We start from the raw sequence: 19,929 nt of genomic DNA, 5'->3' as shown, positions 1-19,929 counted from the left end.
ACACTAGGTGAGTGTTGAAAGCTTATTATTCTACCACCCTGTCCCTTCACTTTGCTCTGCCCAGGGCTCTATTCCCCAAAACAAAATTTTTAAGTAATTGATATATAGATTCTATAGATAAAGATGCTTTAGAATTAGTTTGCTGTGTAGGTAGACAAAAATAAAATATCAGTTATTTAACTGATCAATGTCAAATGTTATAAGCCATAGTTATTAATTAATTAAATAGAAGTGTTTTTAAGCCTTTTTTTTTTTTAACTAATATGCCATCAGAACCTACTTAGGATCTGATGAATAGTTAAAATAAAGCCTTTTTGGATTTTCTGTACGTTTTAGTTACCAAAACATACCATGTTGGAAGCAACCTAAGTGTCCATCGACAGATGAATGGATAAAGAAGATGTGGCACATATATACAATGGAATATTACTCAGCCATAAAAAGAAACGAAATTGAGTTATTTGTAGTGAGGTGGATGGACCTAGAGTCTGTCCTACAGAGTGAAGTAAGTCATAAAGAGAAAAACAAAACCGTATGTTAACACATATATATGGAATCTGAAAAAAAAAAAAAGGTTCTAATGAACCTAGGGGCAGGACAGGAATAGAGACACAGACAAGGGCAGGACAGGAATAGAGACACAGACGTAGAGAATGGACTTGAGGACATGGGGAGGGGGAACGGTAAGCTGGGACGAAGTGAAAGAGTAGCATTTACATATGTACACTACCACATGTAAAATAGATAGCTAGTGGGAAGCAGCTGCATAGCACAGGGAGATAAGCTTGGTGCTCTGTGACCACCTAGAGGGGTGGGATAGGGAGGGTGGGAGGGAGACACAAGAGGGAGGGGATATGGGTATATAAGTATACATATAGCTGATTCACTTTGTTATACAGCAGAAACTAACACAACATTGTGAAGCAATCATACTCCAATAAAGATGTTAAAAAAAAAAAGAAAAAAAAAGTACCATGTTAAGTTATTTCCCCAGTGGCTTTTGCTGAAAAGTAAGAGATATACTAAAATTTACATGTAAGAATTTTTTGCTTTTATTTCAGAGAGTTTTGCTTTTGTTAATGCCTATTCTGTTGACATTTAATTTATACATAAGAGCATTAAAAGAAGGGAAATCAGTGGATAGGGAGAAATTCTGATCAAGATAGCAATAGCGTTGTTGAATGAATGCTCTGAGGTAACTGTTCTGCTTCTCACTTACTGGAGTGATAGACAAAATATACAAAGAGAAAACTGAAGGAGTAGTTGGACTCAAAAAAAGGTATGTTATGTCCAAGAAGTGGAACAGAACATGCCAGGCTCTGGGTTTGTAAGCAGGCACTGGCAGCCAGGAGTTTGGCTTGTTTGGGGTAATGGATCTATAAGTGCTCCATGCATACCCGGGTATTGGAGTCAGACTCACTGCATGAACTTAGCCACCCACCCTCAAACAGGAGGCTGAAGCTAGCCTCTTCCATTTGTTACCTGAGGTTCTGTGTTGTAGGAGGCTGTTGGGTAGGGAGGCAAGAGGAAGAACGTGAACTGAAACCTGCTGTTTGCTGGCTTGGAGACTGAACTGAGGGGTCGGAATTTCAAACTGGCAGTGTGAGGTCTGGTTCAGGACAGAAGGGTCAGATTGAGTTCTGGGCACTAGAGCATGAGGAGGAGAGTGAAAGGATATATCCTTCAGAATAAGTTTGCAAATTCTAAAATTTAAAAGTGCACGAAGGATCATATTGCAATATATAAATGAATCGAATCAATATGTTATATACCTTAAACTTACAAAACATCATATGTCAGTTATATCTCAGTAAATCCTAATGCTAAGAAAGCCAGCAAAATCAACAATCAAATATGAATTAACTCCAGATGATGTTAAAATAACAGCCTGAATTGCTTTATTTATTTATTTTTATTAATTAATTTATTTATTTTTGGCTGTGTTGGGTCTTTGTTGCTGTGTGCGGGCTTTCTCTAGTTGTGGCGAGAGGGGGCTACTCTTCGTTGCGGTGCCCGGGCTTATTGTGGTGGCTTCTCTTTTTTTTTTTTTTTTTTTTTTGTGGTGGCTTCTCTTGTTGTGGAGCAGGGGCTCTAGGTACGCGGGCTTCAGTAGTTGTGGCTAGCGAGCTCAGTAGTTGTGGCTTGCGGGCTCTAGAGCGAAGGCTCAGTAGTTGTGGCGCACGGGCTTAGTTGCTCCGCGGCATACGGGATCTTCCCGGACCAGGGCTCAGACCCATGTCCCCTGCATCGGCAGGCGGATTCTTAACCACTGCACCACGAGGGAAGTCCCCAGAATTGCTTTAAATAAGTTTAATATCCTCAAAAGAATAAATGAAGTACTCATATTTTGAAATACAAACTGGCAGAAATAAAAGCAGAACAAGGAAATCTGGGAAAGAGCCAACTATAGAGCTTACAAATGAAAGTGTAATCACTAAAGTAAGAATTTAATAAATAGCCATAGTCAAGTAGAGAATTAGTAAATTGAAATTCACCCTGAATGAGCATAGGAAAGCAAAAAGATTTTCCAAGAAAATGAAAAAGCTTTAAAAAGGCATGAAGCTCTAGCCTATATTTAATAGGCATTTCAGAGAGAGAGAGAGAGAGAGAATAGAGAAATGGTGGAGAAATTATATATAAAGAGATAATGGATGAGAATTTTTCAGAATTTGAGAAAAACAAGGATCTTCAGATCAAAAATACACTTTTAGTACTAAACAGGGTAAATGAAAAGAAACCCCCATAGATTTCAAAACTGAAACAAAAAACAACCCAACTTAAAAGTTTCCAAAGAGAAAGTCAGCCTGCTATCAGTACAATTGTTGCTCTCTTGAAGTAGACTTTTTATCTGCAACAATATGCAGAAAATAAGGGAGGAGTGATTTGGAGTAATAGCCATGAAAGGGTAAGAAGAAAAATAAATGTTACCCTAGAATTTTATACTTGTCTAAATAATCATTCTAGAGGGAAGGCAAAAATAAAAACATTTCACATATATAAAGATGACTATCATTTACTACTAACCTACCCACATTAAGAAAAAACTATTCAAATATGTATTTCTATAAGATGCAGAGTAAACTCAGGGAAAGAAACGTTGGGATATAAAAGGGACAGTGAAAAGCAAGAAATGGATAAAATGTGTTGGTAAAGTTAATTATTGATAGTAAAAATAATAAACATTTTATATTAAATGCTAAAATTTTAGTCAAGAGTAATAAGATAGGGCTGGCTGCTGGGATGGCAGATGAAGAAGAAGACCCCACCTTTGAGGAAGAAAATGAAGAAATTGGAGGAGGTGCAGAAGGTGGACAGGGTAAAAGAAAGAAACTTTTTTCTAAAGAATTACAGTGTATGATGTATGGGTTTGGGGATGACCAGAATCCTTATACTGAGTCAGTAGATATTCCTGAAGACCTTGTCATAGAGTTCATCACTGAAATGACTCACAAGGCAATGTCAGTTGGAAGACAAGGTTGGGTACAAGTTGAAGATATCGTCTTCTTGATTCAAAAGGACCCAAGAAAGTTTGCTTGTTCAGAGGAAGGTAGAGATGGGGAATGACTTAACAGATGGTAGAAAGATTTATAGGAAAGTATGTATGTTAAATTTCTAAATGGAATCATGAAAACAATAGAACTATAATCTTATAAATTCGAAGCCAGCATGGGCGTGGGGTGAGAGGAGGATATAGAAAACTTTATGAATCTAACAGATGGCAGGATAGGCAAAAGAAAAATAAAAACAAAGGAAAAAAAGGATGGTAAACTGAAGTCAGACAATAAGGTGGCAGAAGTCTAAATCAGGTAACCAAGTAGTCAGTCAGGTTTCATGGTGTTGCCTATCATTTATATATACTCATATTCTAAATATGTAGAAATGGTTCATTTCCATTTATTTCATCATTTCCACCTCTATATAAAATAAAATCAATATTTCCTTGATTCCATTCTCTTTTCCAGCTCTTACTGAAAGTCCAGATATTGCTTTCACTTCCTCATCTCCCATTCTCACCTCAACCTGTTGCTCCGTCCCTACTCTTCCTGCTGAAACTGCTGTTGTCAGAAGGTTGCCAGTGATCTTCATGTTGCTGATCCAGTTTTCACTTCTATCCTCTTTTCCCAAAAATACACAAATATCTACTTATAAATCAATTATTATTTTAAACATAGACGTAATGTAGGAAAGTGTTTAAGAGAGGAGACTAATCGAAATGACTTGGGTTTCAATCCTGACTGTACTTCCATGTTTAAAATACTAGCTGTGTGACTTTGAGGGAAGTTCCAAAACTTCCTGAATAAGATGAAGATAATAATAGTACTTACCTCAGAGCAGTTTTGTGAGGATTAAATGAAATAATGCATGTAAAACACATAGTGTACTGTATGTGGCACATGGTAAATACTTAGTAAATGTTAGCTATTGTTAATAAGCTCCAAAATGTTATATTATTGAATGAAGATATAAATATAATAAGAGAAAAGGTTTTAAGGGTGAGATTTTTATTACAAAATGTTTGATACATATAAAAGAATACATGCTATGTATATGTAAGTTAGAAAGCATAATAAAATCAACGCCTGGGAATTTACCACCTAACCTGAGAACCTTGCATTCTTTTTTTTTTTAAACTTTTAATTTTATTTATTTATTTATTGTTTATTTGGCTGTGTTGGGTCTTCGTTGCTGCATGTGGGCTTTCTCTAGTTGTGGCGAGAGGGGGCTACTCTTCGTTGTGGTGCACGGGCTTCTCATTGCCGTGACTTCTCTTGTTGCGGAGCACGGGCTCTAGGTGCGCAGGCTTCAGTAGTTGTGGCTCGCAGGCTCTAAAGTGCAGGCTCAGTAGTTGTGGCGCACGGGCTTAGCTGCTCCGCGGCATGTGGGATCTTCCTGGACCAGGGCTCGAACCTATGTCCCCTGCATTGGCAGGCGGATTCTTAACAACTGTGCCACCAGGGAAGCCCCTATTGTATGTATTCTTTTGTGATTTACTTTTTTCATTAAAATTGTTTGCTATGATTTATCTTAATGGTGTATGTGTCTAGTTCATTAATTTTTATGGAGATAATTATAGCATGTACTTTTGGGGGTTGTTGTGTGAATTGAGTTGATGCATGTAAAGTGCTTAGGATAGTGCTTGCTCAAAGAAAGATAGCCATTATGTTTATTCTTCTTCACTGCTGTATGAATTTTTTTTTTTTAATTGGAGTATAGTTGCTTTACACTGCTATGTCAGTTTCTGCTGTATAGCAAAGTGAATCAGCCATACGTATACATATATCCCCTCTTTTTTGGGTTTCTTTCCCATTTAGGTCACCACAGAGCACCGAGTAGAGTTCCCTGTGCTGTACAGTAGGTTCTCATTAGTTACCTATTTTATACATAGTAGTGTATATATGTCAATCCCAATCTCCCAATTCATCCCCCAACCCCCATGAAATGTTGTTGTATGAATATAACATGGTTTGTTTATGTGTTCTCATGCTGATGGACATTTGGGTTGTTTCCAGTTTGAAACAGAACGCAGTACTGCTTTGAACGAATGTTCATGTACCTCTCTCCTTGTACCCTTGTACAAGTTTCTATGTGCCAAGTATATTGACCTAGCAGTAGAATTGCTAGGTAATAGGTTATGCTTGTGTTCAACTTTATTAGATAGTGCCAACTTGTTTACCAAGGTAATTGTGCCTGTTTATATTTCTACCAGCAGTGTATGAGTTCCCGTTGCTCCATACCCTTGCCAACATTAGGTATTATCATATTTTTTTATTTTTTGTAATCTGATGGCTGTAAAACAGCATCTTGTGATTTCATTTGGATTCTGTTAATAATGAGGCTATCATCTCTTCATATGTTTATTGGTTATTTGTATTTCCTTTCCTGTGCAAGTTTGTTCTTGGCTTCTGCCCTTATTTTTTCTAATGGGTTGTCTTTTTGTTAATAGATCTGGAGGAATTGTTAAATATTCTTGATAGTTATCCTTTGTTGATTATATTTGCTGTATATATCTTCTCCTAATTAAGTCATTAATTTACCTGGAATTGGTTGTTTATGGTGTGAGGTAGATTCTAGTTTTCTTTCATTAAATTTTTTGGAGGGGAGGGAGTTGTACAGTTGTTCCAATAACCACTTAATCGTCATCCTTTCTTCATTGAATAGTATCTATAGAACAGTTTTGGGTGGAAAAGTTGACAGCATGTGCCCTTGTTTTAAAGCGATGCATCTAAATTTTCACCATTGAATGCAATGTTTGTTATAGGTTTGCTTTACCCTTTAAGGAAATTCCTTTTTGTCCTAATTTTCTTAAAAAGGTTTGAAACTTGCATGGGTGCTGAATTTTATTAAATGCTCTTTGTTTAGCTCCTGAAATGATTCTATAGTTTTTCTCCTTCAATCTGTTAATGAGGGGAATTAATAGCTTTTCTAATGTTTAACTACTCTTTCATTCCTAGGATAAATCCAACTTGGTCTGTGATAATATTATCTTTTGTATACATTGCCAGATTGTCAGCTAATATTAAGTTTATAGGTTTGTATGAAAACAACTGCTTAATATAACTTTTTAAAAATGAACTTTACAGCAGAGAATATTGGTGCAGAACTGAAAGCTCCACTTATTAAGCAAGAACCTCTCCAAGTAAGAGGTAAATATATTTTATTCTATTTTTTATTGTAATAGTGTTTTGAATTAAATATATAAAGTTAGTTTATATAGAGCTCTTTATAGTTATAAGGGTATATTCATTTTTCTTTAAATATATTGACCATAAAGATTTATTCTATTTATAAACTAATTTTCTATTGAAGTTTACTTTACATTTTGGTCATAAATTTTATGGAAGTTCTTTTTTCAAAAGCCCAAAGAAAGGAGTAATGGCAAATAAAAATCATCAATTGCTTTATCATTTTTAGAAAAGTAATGTGATTAATAAAGAACAAGAGGCCAACACCTACAGCTTGTTCAAATCCAGGTAGAGTTTGGACATTCTTGTCTGATTTCCTTTTCTGGGAGTGATTGAGTGATGAAGGAATTCTTGTTTGCAGCTCTCTTCTTTATAACGCGCTATGGCTCCCATCTCCAAAGTAGCATGTTTCACGGAGGTACTAATTCTGTGATTAGGAGCACCATGGCTTTGGTGTCAAACAAAAGTGGATTCAATTTGTAACTTCAGGACATACTAGCTGTATGGCTTTGGGCAGTTTACTTTATTTCTCTGAGCCTTAGTTTCCTCCCTATAAAATCGTGCTAAAAATGGGACTTCTCTTCTAGGATAACTTTGAGATGATAGTGTAGAGTCACAATTAAGAATACTTAATGTTGTCTTATCATCAGTAATCTGGGCTAGGACAGGCCAACAGGGATTTCTAGCTACTTTGAAGAAATTATTAAAAAGTAATGTAGGGCTTCCCTGGTGGCGCAGTGGTTGAGAATCTGCCTGCTAATGCAGGGGACACGGGTTCGAGCCCTGGTCTGGGAAGATCCCACATGCCACGGAGCAGCTGGGCCCGTGAGCCACAACTACTGAGCCTGCGCGTCTGGAGCCTGTGCCCCGCAACAAGAGAGGCCGCGCTAGTGAGAGGCCCGCGCACCGCGATGAAGAGTGGCCCCCACTTGCCGCAACTGGAGAAAGCCCTCGCACAGAAACGAAGACCCAACACAGCCATAAATAAATAAATAAATAAATAAATAAATAAATAAATAACTGATTGAAGGACTTTATTTAAAAAAAAAAAAAAGTAATGTAAAAAAAAAACTAATCTTTTTGAAGAGCGATGTAATTCTCCTCTCTGATCCAGAGAAGTTTATTTGGATTTAGAATTTTAGGATTTTTAGAGTAAGGTAGTTTAGAGAAACTCATCAAAAAGAAACCTGAACTTGTTTATATACTTTTTTTCAAATAAGGTTTTGGTTTTTATATTGAACTTTATTTTTGAAATGTTCTTGTTAACTATTATTTGTGCTTTTGATTTTAATAGTTCGTGTGTTATTTTAAGAGTCTTTTTACCTACTGTAGTGATGGATAATTTTAGTCTTAATTTATTCTTTCAACTTGTAAGTACAATAGAAAACTCAATAGTTACTAGACATTAGAATAGAATATGAAGTGACTAGGTGACAATTTTCAGAGATTTGCTTATGTTATTTATCTGTGTTTTGTGACCAAAAGTCTCACTTTATAAAAGTGAACAGACCAATGTTGACTGTAATTTTTAATTCATAGACTATAATTGATACCAAATTGATATTTTATTTTATTATTGATGTCTCTGGCTTTTTTATGAACAGATTGATACTTGATAATAGGAAAAATTTAGAAGGCAGTATTTTACCTATAGTCTATAATTAACTTCCTATAATTTTTAACTGATAAAAATGTTCCTTATAGTTACTTCATCTTTGTTACATTATGTGAAATTGTCCAATGACTTTCAGACTTTTTTGACTGCAACCCACTTAAGAAATACCAATGATCTAGTATATATATAGATTATTATATGTAACTGAAACAAGTTTTCACAAAAAGTGCTTATTCTTCATTATGTGCAGTACTCTTTGATTACTTTCTATTTTCATTTTTTATAAAATGCTGGTTTCACCAGTGTTTGTAAAACACCGAACCAGAGTCTAATTTTGTGTTGAAACTTCAGTTTATTTTCATTTAGACCCTAAGTAATTTAAATTGTACTAGTACAATTTAAACAGACCAGTAATACCTATACAAGGTATCCTTTAGACAAAGGGCTTACATTTTGTCATCAGTTACTGATGAACTATGGAGATAAAGCTGGGTGGTTACAAGTGTAATTCTGTCCTATTCTGTACTTGGAGTAAACATTTTTTTTCTGACGCCATTCAGTGCATCAGGAAAAATAGTTTTCTTTGGAATTCATTAGTGAATCCACTTAAAACTCAGCATATGTTCATCTTCAAATGTGACTTCCAATGTGCATATTTAGCATGTTTTCCTATATTTTTGGTTTTAGTCAAAGCCGTCCTTAAAAAGAGGGAATATGGACCAAAGTACACTCAGAATAATTTCATCACTGGAGTCAGAGCAATGAATGAGTTCTGCCTCAAATCCAGGTACAGTAATTTTTTGAAAATGGGGTAGTTTGCTCTATCTAATCTAAATAACCAGTTATTTCCTAGAATTTGTTACCCACTACCATCCATGTGGAAACTTTACCATGGCTCCTTCCTAAATTGAAGAAGTATTTTTATTCAGTTAAAAAAATGTTAAAATTGTTAGCTTACTAAACTGAAGGCTGCTCCAGCACGAGCAGTTCCAGTGTTTCTTGGCTCCTTTAACTCAAAAAGGTAGGTTCTTCAATATCTTTGTGTCACACAAGAACCTTAGAAGTTTTATTGTTATGTTACTATGTAGCAAAATTATCAATAAGATTATTTGCATATTTGTATAACTTTAAAATTTTGGGTTTTTTGGTAAAGCAATTTTATTATGTTTATGTTCACACTCCAGCGGTGATTCATGTTAAGTATAAATTATTTTCCTTCTTTCTGGTATCTTGTTATTAATTTTCTTGTTATTAAAGAGATTTAGTGAGGTATTTTTCACAGATTTAAGCTTTCCCCCCTCTTTTGTGTGTTTACCTAGAAAAGCCATATTTATGTGGAAGATTTCTTGGCAATTTTGACATCAGATGATCTAGCCTCCCCCACCCCACCCCCAGCCCATGGTCATATCTTCTATGGTATAATATCAAGAAATAAGGATTCCTGTAATCAGTTTTATAACTTCCATAACTGTTGAAACAACAGCCAATTATAATAATGATATAAAACTGTATTCTGTTTCACATACAAAAATTTTGTGAGTTAAGTAGGTTAGGTATTGCTATCTCCACATTATAGGCCAGGGAACATAATAAAGAGTGATGACCTAGCTTATTTAGTGAGTCAATGACAGAGAGGGAACCAGAATATATATCTTTTGTTACTTGGTCCAGACTTTTTTTTATTGATGTGTGATAGTTGATTGTTGAACTTATTTTATTTTTACTTTTTATTTATTTATTTTTTGACTGCGCCACACAGCTTGCAGGATCTTATCCCTGACCAGGGATTTAGCCCAGGCCATGGCAGTGAGAGCCTGGAATACTAACCATTAGGCCACCAGGAAACGCCCCAGATTTTTATTTATAGGTCTTTCGTTGCTATTACAAACTTTCCTTAGGAAGACCAATGATCAAATTTAGTATGACTATTTAGCAGTGACTTGATGAATGTATAAACCTTTCAGAATTTAAGAGAAAGGAAAATAATTAAATAGCATGAAATTGACACATATTCTTTATAACTTGGTATCTATGAATGATATTACCACTTAGTATTAATCTGGATGTAAATAAATGACTGTAAATTTTAAATTTAAATTCTTAAATAGAGGGGTAATACTCTAATCCATGTTCTTTCCACTTTTCACTTTCTTTCTTCATACATCAGACATTGCAATGGTGTGTCCCTAGCAGATAAAATGCAAGCACTAATAAAGGAATTGAATCTCTACATATTATGTTATGGTATCTATATTGAGCATCGAGAATAATTCTTAGTGTTTCAACTGTCTCTAAGTCACTTTTGTGTACAAAATGTCATCTTTAATCTGCTTTTTACAGGCTATATAGATTTAGCTATTAAAATGAGGATCAGTGTAGTGGCTTTTATCTGCCCTTAATCCTTTTAAGTACATGAACCATATGAACCTTGTCTGAATAAATTCAACGTGTTTCTTTCTTCAGTGATCTAGAACAACTTCGAAAAATCAGACGACGAAGTCCTCATGAAGATACCGAGTCCTTTACTGTATACTTGAGATCAGATGTGGAGACAAAGTAAGAACATAGTTCTTTTAGAATAAAAATACAAGCTGAATTTGGGATTAATAAAAATGTATTTTAGACAGACTCAGAATTTTTAAAATGACATGTTTTAAAAGCAGAATTTTTTTTTTTTTTAAAGGATTTTCTTATTTATTTATTTATTTATTTATTTATTTTTGGCTGTGTTGGGTCTTCGGTTCGTGCGAGGGCTTTCTCCAGTTGCGGCAAGCGGGGGCCACTCTTCATCGCGGTGCGGGGACCGCTCTTCATCGCGGTGCGCGGGCCTTTCTCTATCGCGGCCCCTCCCGTCGCGGGGCACAGGCTCCAGACGCGCAGGCTCAGCAATTGTGGCTCACGGGCCCAGCTGCTCCGTGGCATGTGGGATCTTCCCAGACCAGGGCTCGAACCCGTGTCCCCTGCATTAGCAGGCAGATTCTCAACCACTGCGCCACCAGGGAAGCCCAAGCAGAATATTTTTACATTTCTAAATTTGTCTGAGAGTTACTAGTATGTACTAGTTAGCAAAAAAAAGTCATAATTTATGAGAAAATTTGCTGTTGAATTTACTCTTATTGTTTAGATTTAATTTAGAAAGATTTAAGTGCTTTATATTTTTCCTAAAGGACCTTATGCTTTGTTGTTAAATTCTCATATAGTTTTAGTTATCTAGATTTAAATATGATTATAATAAAGTCATTAAAATTGTCATTGTTGGTGGTCATGTGTACACAGATCTTTGGAAGTTTGGGGAAGCCCTGAAGCTCTTGCCAGAGAGAAAAAACTTCGTAAGGAAGCAGAAATAGAATATAGAGAAAGTAAGTATATTAAATTTACAGCTGAGTTAACTGAAAGCAAGCAAAGCTAGTTTGTGGTTTCTATAAGATATATGAATATTAAAACTTACAGTCTGATTTGGAGATTGTACCTGTTTAAAGGTAAATCCTAGTTTCTAAGGGGTTTTGGCCTCTCAGAAGAAGCAAACAACTGTTGAGCATCTTTATATTCACAGATATTCTAAGTAGAGCTGCACTTAAATCCACAGGAATGAAATGTTTAGTTTCTTTTTTTAAAATTTGTTTTTCAGTGAGGTAACATTGGTTTATAACATATATTTCATGTGTACAACATTATATTTCTACTTCTGTTTACCCTACAGTGTGATCACCACCAAAGAATTTAGTTTCCATCTGTTACTGTACAGTTGATCCATTTTACCCATTTCACCCTCAAATAACCACTACTGTTTTCTGTATCTACATTTTTGGTTTGCTTTGGATTGTTCATTTATTTCATTTGTTTGTTTGTTTTTTATATTCCACATATGAGTGAAATCATATGGTATTTATCTCCATGTGACTTGTCTCACTTAGCAGATGGCAAGAGTTCACCTTTTTTATGACTGAGTAGTATTCCATTGAGTAAAAATACCACATCTTTATCCATTCATCTGTTGTTGGGCACTTAGGTTGTTTCCATATCTTGGCTATTGAAAATAATGCTGCAATGAACATAGAGGTGTGTATATCTTTTCTAATTAGTGTTTTCATATTCTTTGGATTAAATACCCAAAAATGGGATAGCTGGATCATATGGTAATTTTTTTTTTTTTAATTTTTATTTATTTTTATTTTATTATTTATTTTTTTTGGCTGTGTTGGGTCTTCATTTCTGTGCAAGGGCTTTCTCCAGTTGCGGCGAGCGGGGGCCCCTCCTCATCACGGTGCGCGGGCCTCTCACTGTCGCGGCCTCTCCCGTTGCGGAGCACAGGCTCCAGACATGCAGGCTCAGCAGTTGTGGCTCATGGGCCTAGCCGCTCCGCGGCATGTGGGATCTTCCCGGACCAGGGCATGAACCCATGTCCCCTGCATTGGCAGGCGAATTCCTAACCGCTGCGCCACCAGGGAAGCCCCATATGGTAATTTTATTCTTAATTTTTTGAGGAATCTCCATACTGTTTTCCTTAGTAGACTGCACTAATTTGCATTCCCATCAACAGTGCATATGGTTTTCCTTTTCTCCACATTCTCACCAACACTTGTTTTTTCTTGCCTTTTTGATACTAGCCATTCCAACAGGCGTGAGGTGATGTCTCATTGTGTTTTTTTTTTTTAGAAATTCACGTTCTTTTATTTATTTATTTATTTATTTATGACTGTGTTGAGTCTTCGTTTCTGTGCGAGGGCTTTCTCTAGCTGCGGCAAGTGGGGACCACTCTTCATCGCGGTGCACGGGCCTCTCACCATCGCGGCCTCTCTTGTTGCAGAGCACAGGCTCCAGACGCGCAGGCTCAGTAATTGTGGCTCACGGGCCCAGTTGCTCCGTGGCATGTGGGATCTTCCCAGACCAGGGCTCGAACCCGTGTCCCCTGCATTGGCAGGCAGATTCTCAACCACTGCGCCACCAGGGAAGCCCATCTCATTGTGTTTTGATTTGCATTTCCCTAATAATTAGTGATGTTGAACATCTTTTCATATTCTATTGGCCATCTGTATGAAAAAATGTCTTTGGAAAAATGCCTATTCAGCTCCTCTGCATTTTTTAATTGTTTTTTTTTTGTTGTTGTTGTTGTTTAATTGGGTTGTCTATATTTTTTGGATATTAACCCCTTATCAGATATTTCATTTCTTTTCCCTTACCTGAGGAGATATAGCTAGAAAGATAGAGTGAAGACCGATGTCAGAGTGTACTGCTTATGTTTTCTTCTAGGAGTTTTATGGTTTCAAGCCTTACATTGAGGTGTTTAATCCATTTTGTGTTGATTTTTGTTTAGGGTGTGAGATGATGGCTTAGTTTCATCTTTTTGCGTGTAGCTGTCCCAATGTCCCAATTTCCCCAACTAATGAGTTGAAGAGACTGTCCTTCTTCCATTGTATGATATTTGCTCCTTTGTCATAAATTAATTGTCCATATATGTGTGGGTTTGTTTCTGGGCTCTAAATTCTGTTCCACTGATGTATGTCTCTGTTTTTCTGCCAATACCATGCTGTTTTGATCACTATGGCTTTGTAATTTAGTTTGAAATCAGGGCATGTGATACCTCCAGCTTTATTTTTATTCTTTTCTCTTAGTATTGCTTTGGCTATTTGGGGTCTTTTGTGGTTTCATAAAACTTTTAGAATTTTTTGGTTCTATTTCTGTGAAAAATGCCCTTGGGGTTTTGATAGGAATGTGTTGAGTCTCTAGCTGAAATGTTTTTTTTGTTTTAAATTGGGGTATAGTTGTTTTACAATGTTGTGTTAGTTTCTGCTGTACAGCAAAGTGAAGTAGAGTTCCCTGTGCTATACAGCAGGTTCTCATTAGTTAGTTTATACATATTAGTGTATATATGTCAATCCCAATCTCCCAATTCATCCCATCCCTCCTTTCCCCCCTTGGTGTCCATACATTTGTTCTCTATGTGTGTCTCTATTTCTGCCTTGCAAACAGGTTCATCTCTACCATTTTTCTAGATTCTACATATATGCATTCATATACAATATTTGTTTTTCTCTTTCTGACTTACTTCACTCTGTATGACAGTCTCTAGGTCCATTCACATCTCTACAAATGACCCAGTTTCGTTCCTTTTTATGGCTGAGTAATATTCCATTGTATATATGTACCACATCTTCTTTATCCATTCATCTGTCGATGGGCATTTAGGTTGCTTCCATGACCTGGCTATTGTAAATAGTGCTGCAATGAACATTGGGGTGCATGTGTCTTTTTTTTTTTTAATAAATTTATTTATTTTATTTACTTGTTTTTGGCTCCTTTGGGTCTTGGTTGTGGTGCACGGGCTTCATTGCGGTGGCTTCTCTTGTTACCGAGCACGGGCTCTAGGCATGCGGGCTCAGTAGTTGTGGCTCACGGGCTCTAGAGCACAGTCTCAGTAGTTGTGGCACACAGGCTTAATTGCTCCACTGCATGTGGGATCTTCCTGGACCAGGGCTCAAACCCGTGTCCCCTGCATTGGCAGGCGGATTCTTAACCACTGTGCCACCAGGGAAGCCTGCATGTGTCTTTTTGAGTTATGGTTTTCTCTGGTTATATGCCCAAGAGTTGGATTGCTGGGTCATATGGTAATTCTATTTTTAGTTTTTTAAGGAACCTCCATACTGTTCTCCATGGCGGTTGTATCAATTTACATTCCCACCAACAGTGCAAGAGGGTTCCCTTTTCTCCGCACCCTCTCCTGTAGCTGAAATGTTTACTTTTTTTTTTTTTTTTTTTTTTGGCTGCACTGCACGGCTTATGGGATCTTAGTTCCCTGACCAGGGATTGAACCCGTGCCCTCTGTAGTGGAAGCGCAGAGTCCTGACCACTGGACCACTAGGGAATTCCATGAAATGTTTACTTTTTTTTTTTTTTAAAGGATTTTCTTATTTATTTATTTATTTATTTATTTATTTATTTTTGGCTGTGTTGGGTCTTCGGTTCGTGCGAGGGCTTTCTCCAGTTGCGGCAAGCGGGGGCCACTCTTCATCGCGGTGCGGGGACCGCTCTTCATCGCGGTGCGCGGGCCTTTCTCTGTCGCGGCCCCTCCCGTCACGGGGCACAGGCTCCAGACGCGCAGGCTCAGCAATTGTGGCTCACTGGCCCAGCTGCTCCGTGGCATGTGGGATCTTCCCAGACCAGGGCTCGAACCCGTGTCCCCTGCATTAGCAGGCAGATTCTCAACCACTGCGCCACCAGGGAAGCCCGAAATGTTTACTTTTGATGAAAGAAATACATGTTGGGGTCAGGGAGCCCCAGAATTGTGGTATCACTATTCAGTTAATGGCTTCCATTGGGTTTCTTTATAGGCAATACAGGTGCTAATATAGGATATGATGAAATCATCTTCGAGTAGGGCATAATCCATTGGGGAATTAGATACTTGTACTTCAGTTACACTTCTGTTACTCTGTGGAACTGAACGGTAATGTGGCAGGATTAAAGTAGAGACAGACGTGCTAGTATCTGCAAAAATTAGACATTTTTTTTTTGGTCAGGCTTTATTTAGGAGGATTCTGACTTCTTTAACTATATTTCTAAGTTCTGCATAGGACCAAGGCTTAAAGGTGACAATATTTCCTTCTCCTCATGAGTTGGTGAAGTTTCTAGGTGGAAATTGTGAGAAAGTTGTGGTCAGTAGCACAGGAAGAAAAGGGGTTGGGAGAGTTTTTTGCGTGTGTGGTGTTTAGTGTCAAGAGGGACAGCAGTGGGTAGGAAGGAGATCAGGAGATCGGGAAGAACGTGGAGAAGACATGCAAGGAAGGAAAGAACAAAGTAGGCAAAGTCGTGGTGCTCAACTTCACTTTGGCCAGTGGAAACATCTCAAATTGGCTCCGAAGTCCTTTTGTCATAATCCAGGTACTGTTGTAGCATCCTTGCTTTTAGGTACAATAAGATGTTTCAGGTTTATTTAGTATATTTCCTGCCCCAGATTGGGAATCAGCCATTTCTAATAGGAGATCCTTTCCTTTTAATAGGAAATAAAATTGAGAGACCTGTGGGCATTAGGGATACTCATTCTTAACAGGGTGATGTATTTTTAAGGTCTTTTCAGTGGACAGAGCTAGGAAATACTTTTTGTTTCTTAAGAAAAAATACATAGGTTATTTTTTTTTTTTTTTTAGGTTATTCTGATAAACACTGTTTCTTTTCTTTTTGTATCTCTTACACTGAAAATCTTATTTCTTAATTCATTAGCATAATTAATTACATTTTTGGTTTGTTCTTTTATGTGTATACACACATATAGAGAGAATACAGTGTAGTTTAAAACTAACAGGATCGATATTGCTATCAAGGTGTCTTAAGATTTCTGTTTTTCTTTTTGTCATTATTATATATCCCACTAGGGATATATAGTCAAATGTCTATGCTTTAAAGTCACTTTTAATTTCTCATTGTATGGATAAACCATCTAACAGATGTAAAATTAGCTTCATTTGTTTCATTTTGCTTTCGATTTTGAGAAATTATTTTTATTTATAATTTTGTAAAACGTTTACACGATTCCAAAGTGACCTTTACCAGACAAAACACTTCAGAGAAGTTTAGCTCCCATCCCTGTCTTCTCTACCCTACTCCCTCTCTCTAACATAGGTAACTGTTTAAAAAATTAGTTTGGGGTCTTTCCTGGTGGCATAGTGATTAAGAATCCGCCTGCCAAAGCAGGGGACACTTGTTCGAGTCCTGGTCCGGGAAGATCCCACATGCCACAGAGCAACTAAGCCCGTGCACCACAGCTACTGAGCCTGCACTCTAGAGCCCGCAAGTCACAGCTACTGAAGCCCGTGCGCCTAGAGCGCGTGCTCCACAACAAGAGAAGCCACCGCAGTGAGAAGCCTGCGCACCACAACGAAGAGTAGCCCCCGCTCGCTGCAACTAGAGAAAACCCGTGCACAGCAACAAAGACCCAACAGCAGCCAAAAATAAACAAAATAAAATAAATAAATTAAAAAAAAATTTAGTTTGGGGGTTAGTTTTTCCATTAAAAAAATGCAATAAAATAGCATACATACTGGCAATGTAGACTCCCCTTTTCATAAATAAGGCATAGTATGCATACTTTCTGTGCTTGCTTTTTTTTTTTTTTTTTTGCTTGATAATATGTCCTGGAGAATATTCCATAGCAGGAAATAGAGACATTTCTTCATTTCTTTTATAATACTCCATTTTGGGGGCTACACCATAGTTTATTCAGTTATTTCCTCCTAGGTCATTTCCAGTTTTTTGCTAGTAAAATAATGATACCATGAATAGCCTTGTACATATATTAAAGGAGATATTTAAAGTACAGAATTTGAGAAAGCACAGTAATAGAAAAATATTTTTTCCTGTATTTTTAAACTTTGAGCTAACAATGAAGAATTGGTTCTTATATTTTTTAGTTAATACTGAGAAAGAATCTTAGCAAACTGCCTTTATCTCATTGCAAAAATACAACATAAAATTTATCATTTTAACTTTTTATGTGTACAGTTCAGAAGTGGTAAGTATATTAACATTGTTATGAAACATTTCCAGAAAATGTTCTTCTGGAACCTTTTTCATCTTGAAAAACTGAAACTGTACATGATAAACAATTCCCTTCTCCCTCTCCCTCGAGCCCCTAGTAACTACTATTCTTTTTTCTGCTTCTATGAATTTGACTACTGTAGATACCTCACATAAATGGAATCATACAGTATTTGTCTTTTTGACTAAGTTATTTCACTTAGCATAATGTCCTCAAGGTTCATCCATGTGACAGGATTTCCTTCCTCATAAAGTTTAAATAATATTCCACTGTATGCATATACCACATTTTGTTTATCCATTTATTCATCCATGGATGTTTTGGTTGCTTTCACTTCTTGCCCATTGTGAATAGTGCTGCTGTGTGCTGCTGTGAATTTGGGTGATCATATGGTAGTTTTTAATTTTTTTGAAGAACCTCCATGTTTTCCATGGCAGTTGCAATATTTTATTATCCTACCAACATACTCAAGATTTCCAGTTTCTCTACATCCTTGCCTATACTTGTTACTATTATTATTATTTTTTTGGCTGCGCTGTGTGGCGTGCGGGATCTAAGTTCCCTGACCAGTGATCAAACCTGTGCTCCCTGCATTGGGAGTGTGGAGTCTTAACCACTGGACCACCAGGGAAGTCCCTATATTTGTTATTTTTTGTTGTTGTTTTTGTTTTTTTTGATAGTAGCCATTCTGATGGGTGTGAAGTGATACCTCATTGTGGTTTTGATTTGCATTTCTCTGATGATTAGTGATACGAGCATCTTTTCATATGCCTGTTGGCCATCTGTGTATCATCTTTGGAGAAAAGTATTCAAATCCTTTGCCTAGTTTTTAATCAAGTTGCAAATTCACATTTCTTCTAATAACATATTTTTGTTGGTAGCTAGCTAGTAGAAAATGATTTAACATAGTCTTATTAATCTAAAGTGTGACTGATAAGAATATGTATGACCTAAATGTATTGTGTAATTCTTTTCTTATAGGGCTATTTAGAAACCAAAAAATATTGAGAGAATATAGAGAGTTTCTGGGAAATACCAAGGTAAGGATATCTTTCTGTTAATGTTATGTGTGTATGTGTTGCACAGCAAATCCTAGTATCAGTCCATGGTGAAAATCTAGCATGTCTGTGATCCTATACCAAGATTTTCTTAAGTAGATTGTAATCTACTGAATTACAATCTCTTTGCTTCTGTCTGTTTTTCTTAAAATTAAAAAAATTGGGACATAAGTTCTCTTTAAATTCATAACTGTGTTATAAACCATAAGCATATAGATATAGATGATTTATTTTGTTAGATTTTTAGCAAGATTTAGCTCTTGTATACACCTTTAATTTCCTTTATTCTTTTTCCTTCTACTCTTAACCTTGTTTAACATTCAAAGTGCTAATCCTCTGCTTGTACCCAGGAAGCTCAGCCCTTAGAGGAGAAAATTGCACAGCCATTTTGATGATTTTTTTTCTTTATTATATGAGTGTACAAAATCAGTGGACACTCAATATTTGTCAGTCTTACTAAACTTCCATAGTACGTTCACTCTCCCATTGTGTGAGATACTTATTGCGTACCTTTTCCTCTCTTCCCAAACTTCCTGCAGACTCACTTTCCCTCTTCAGCTGATGACCTTGTTTTATATTTCATTGAAAAAATAGATCTAATCTGATAGAAGTACCTTATCTTTCCATTAGCAGGTTTACTACCTTATTGACAAGTGTGCCAGAATAACTCTGTTTTCCTTCCTATCAGAAGGAAATTAATATTGGGACCAGTATAGAAAGTTTACCTTTACTGTCCCACTTCTTTATTTTATTTTTTTTTAAACTAGATTGCCTGTTTATTATTATTATTATTTTTTTTTTATTAGTTTAGTTTAGTTTTTTTTTTTTTTTTAATACTTTATTTATTTTATTTATTTATTTATGACTGTGTTGGGTCTCTTGGTTTTCGTGCGAGGTCTTTCTCTAGTTGCGGCAAGTGGGGGCCACTCTTCATCGCGGTGCGGGGGCCACTCTTCATCGCGGTGCGCGGGCCTTTCACTATCGCGGCCCCTCCCGTTACGGGGCACAGGCTCCAGACACGCAGGCTCAGTAGTTGTGGCT

At 36.7% G+C, this 19,929-nt stretch overlaps 1 protein-coding gene across 3 annotated transcripts in view; it reads left to right on the top strand.

Annotated features, from left to right (window-relative positions):
* Positions 1-19,929, top strand: part of SLC30A9 (solute carrier family 30 member 9) — a 76,386-nt gene that overhangs the window by 17,629 nt on the left and 38,828 nt on the right. For all 3 annotated transcript variants that reach the window (XM_007178759.2, XM_057546762.1, XM_007178758.2), the window contains exons 3-7: positions 6,582-6,644; positions 8,986-9,085; positions 10,762-10,854; positions 11,575-11,657; positions 18,812-18,870. In XM_007178759.2, the coding sequence (XP_007178821.1) occupies positions 6,582-6,644; positions 8,986-9,085; positions 10,762-10,854; positions 11,575-11,657; positions 18,812-18,870 (398 nt within the window). The remainder of the gene's footprint in view (positions 1-6,581; positions 6,645-8,985; positions 9,086-10,761; positions 10,855-11,574; positions 11,658-18,811; positions 18,871-19,929) is intronic.

The sequence above is a fragment of the Balaenoptera acutorostrata genome, chromosome 5, assembly GCF_949987535.1.
Source record: "Balaenoptera acutorostrata chromosome 5, mBalAcu1.1, whole genome shotgun sequence".
Taxonomy (NCBI): Eukaryota; Metazoa; Chordata; class Mammalia; order Artiodactyla; family Balaenopteridae; genus Balaenoptera; species Balaenoptera acutorostrata.
This window is presented reverse-complemented; position numbering and strand designations above follow the sequence as displayed.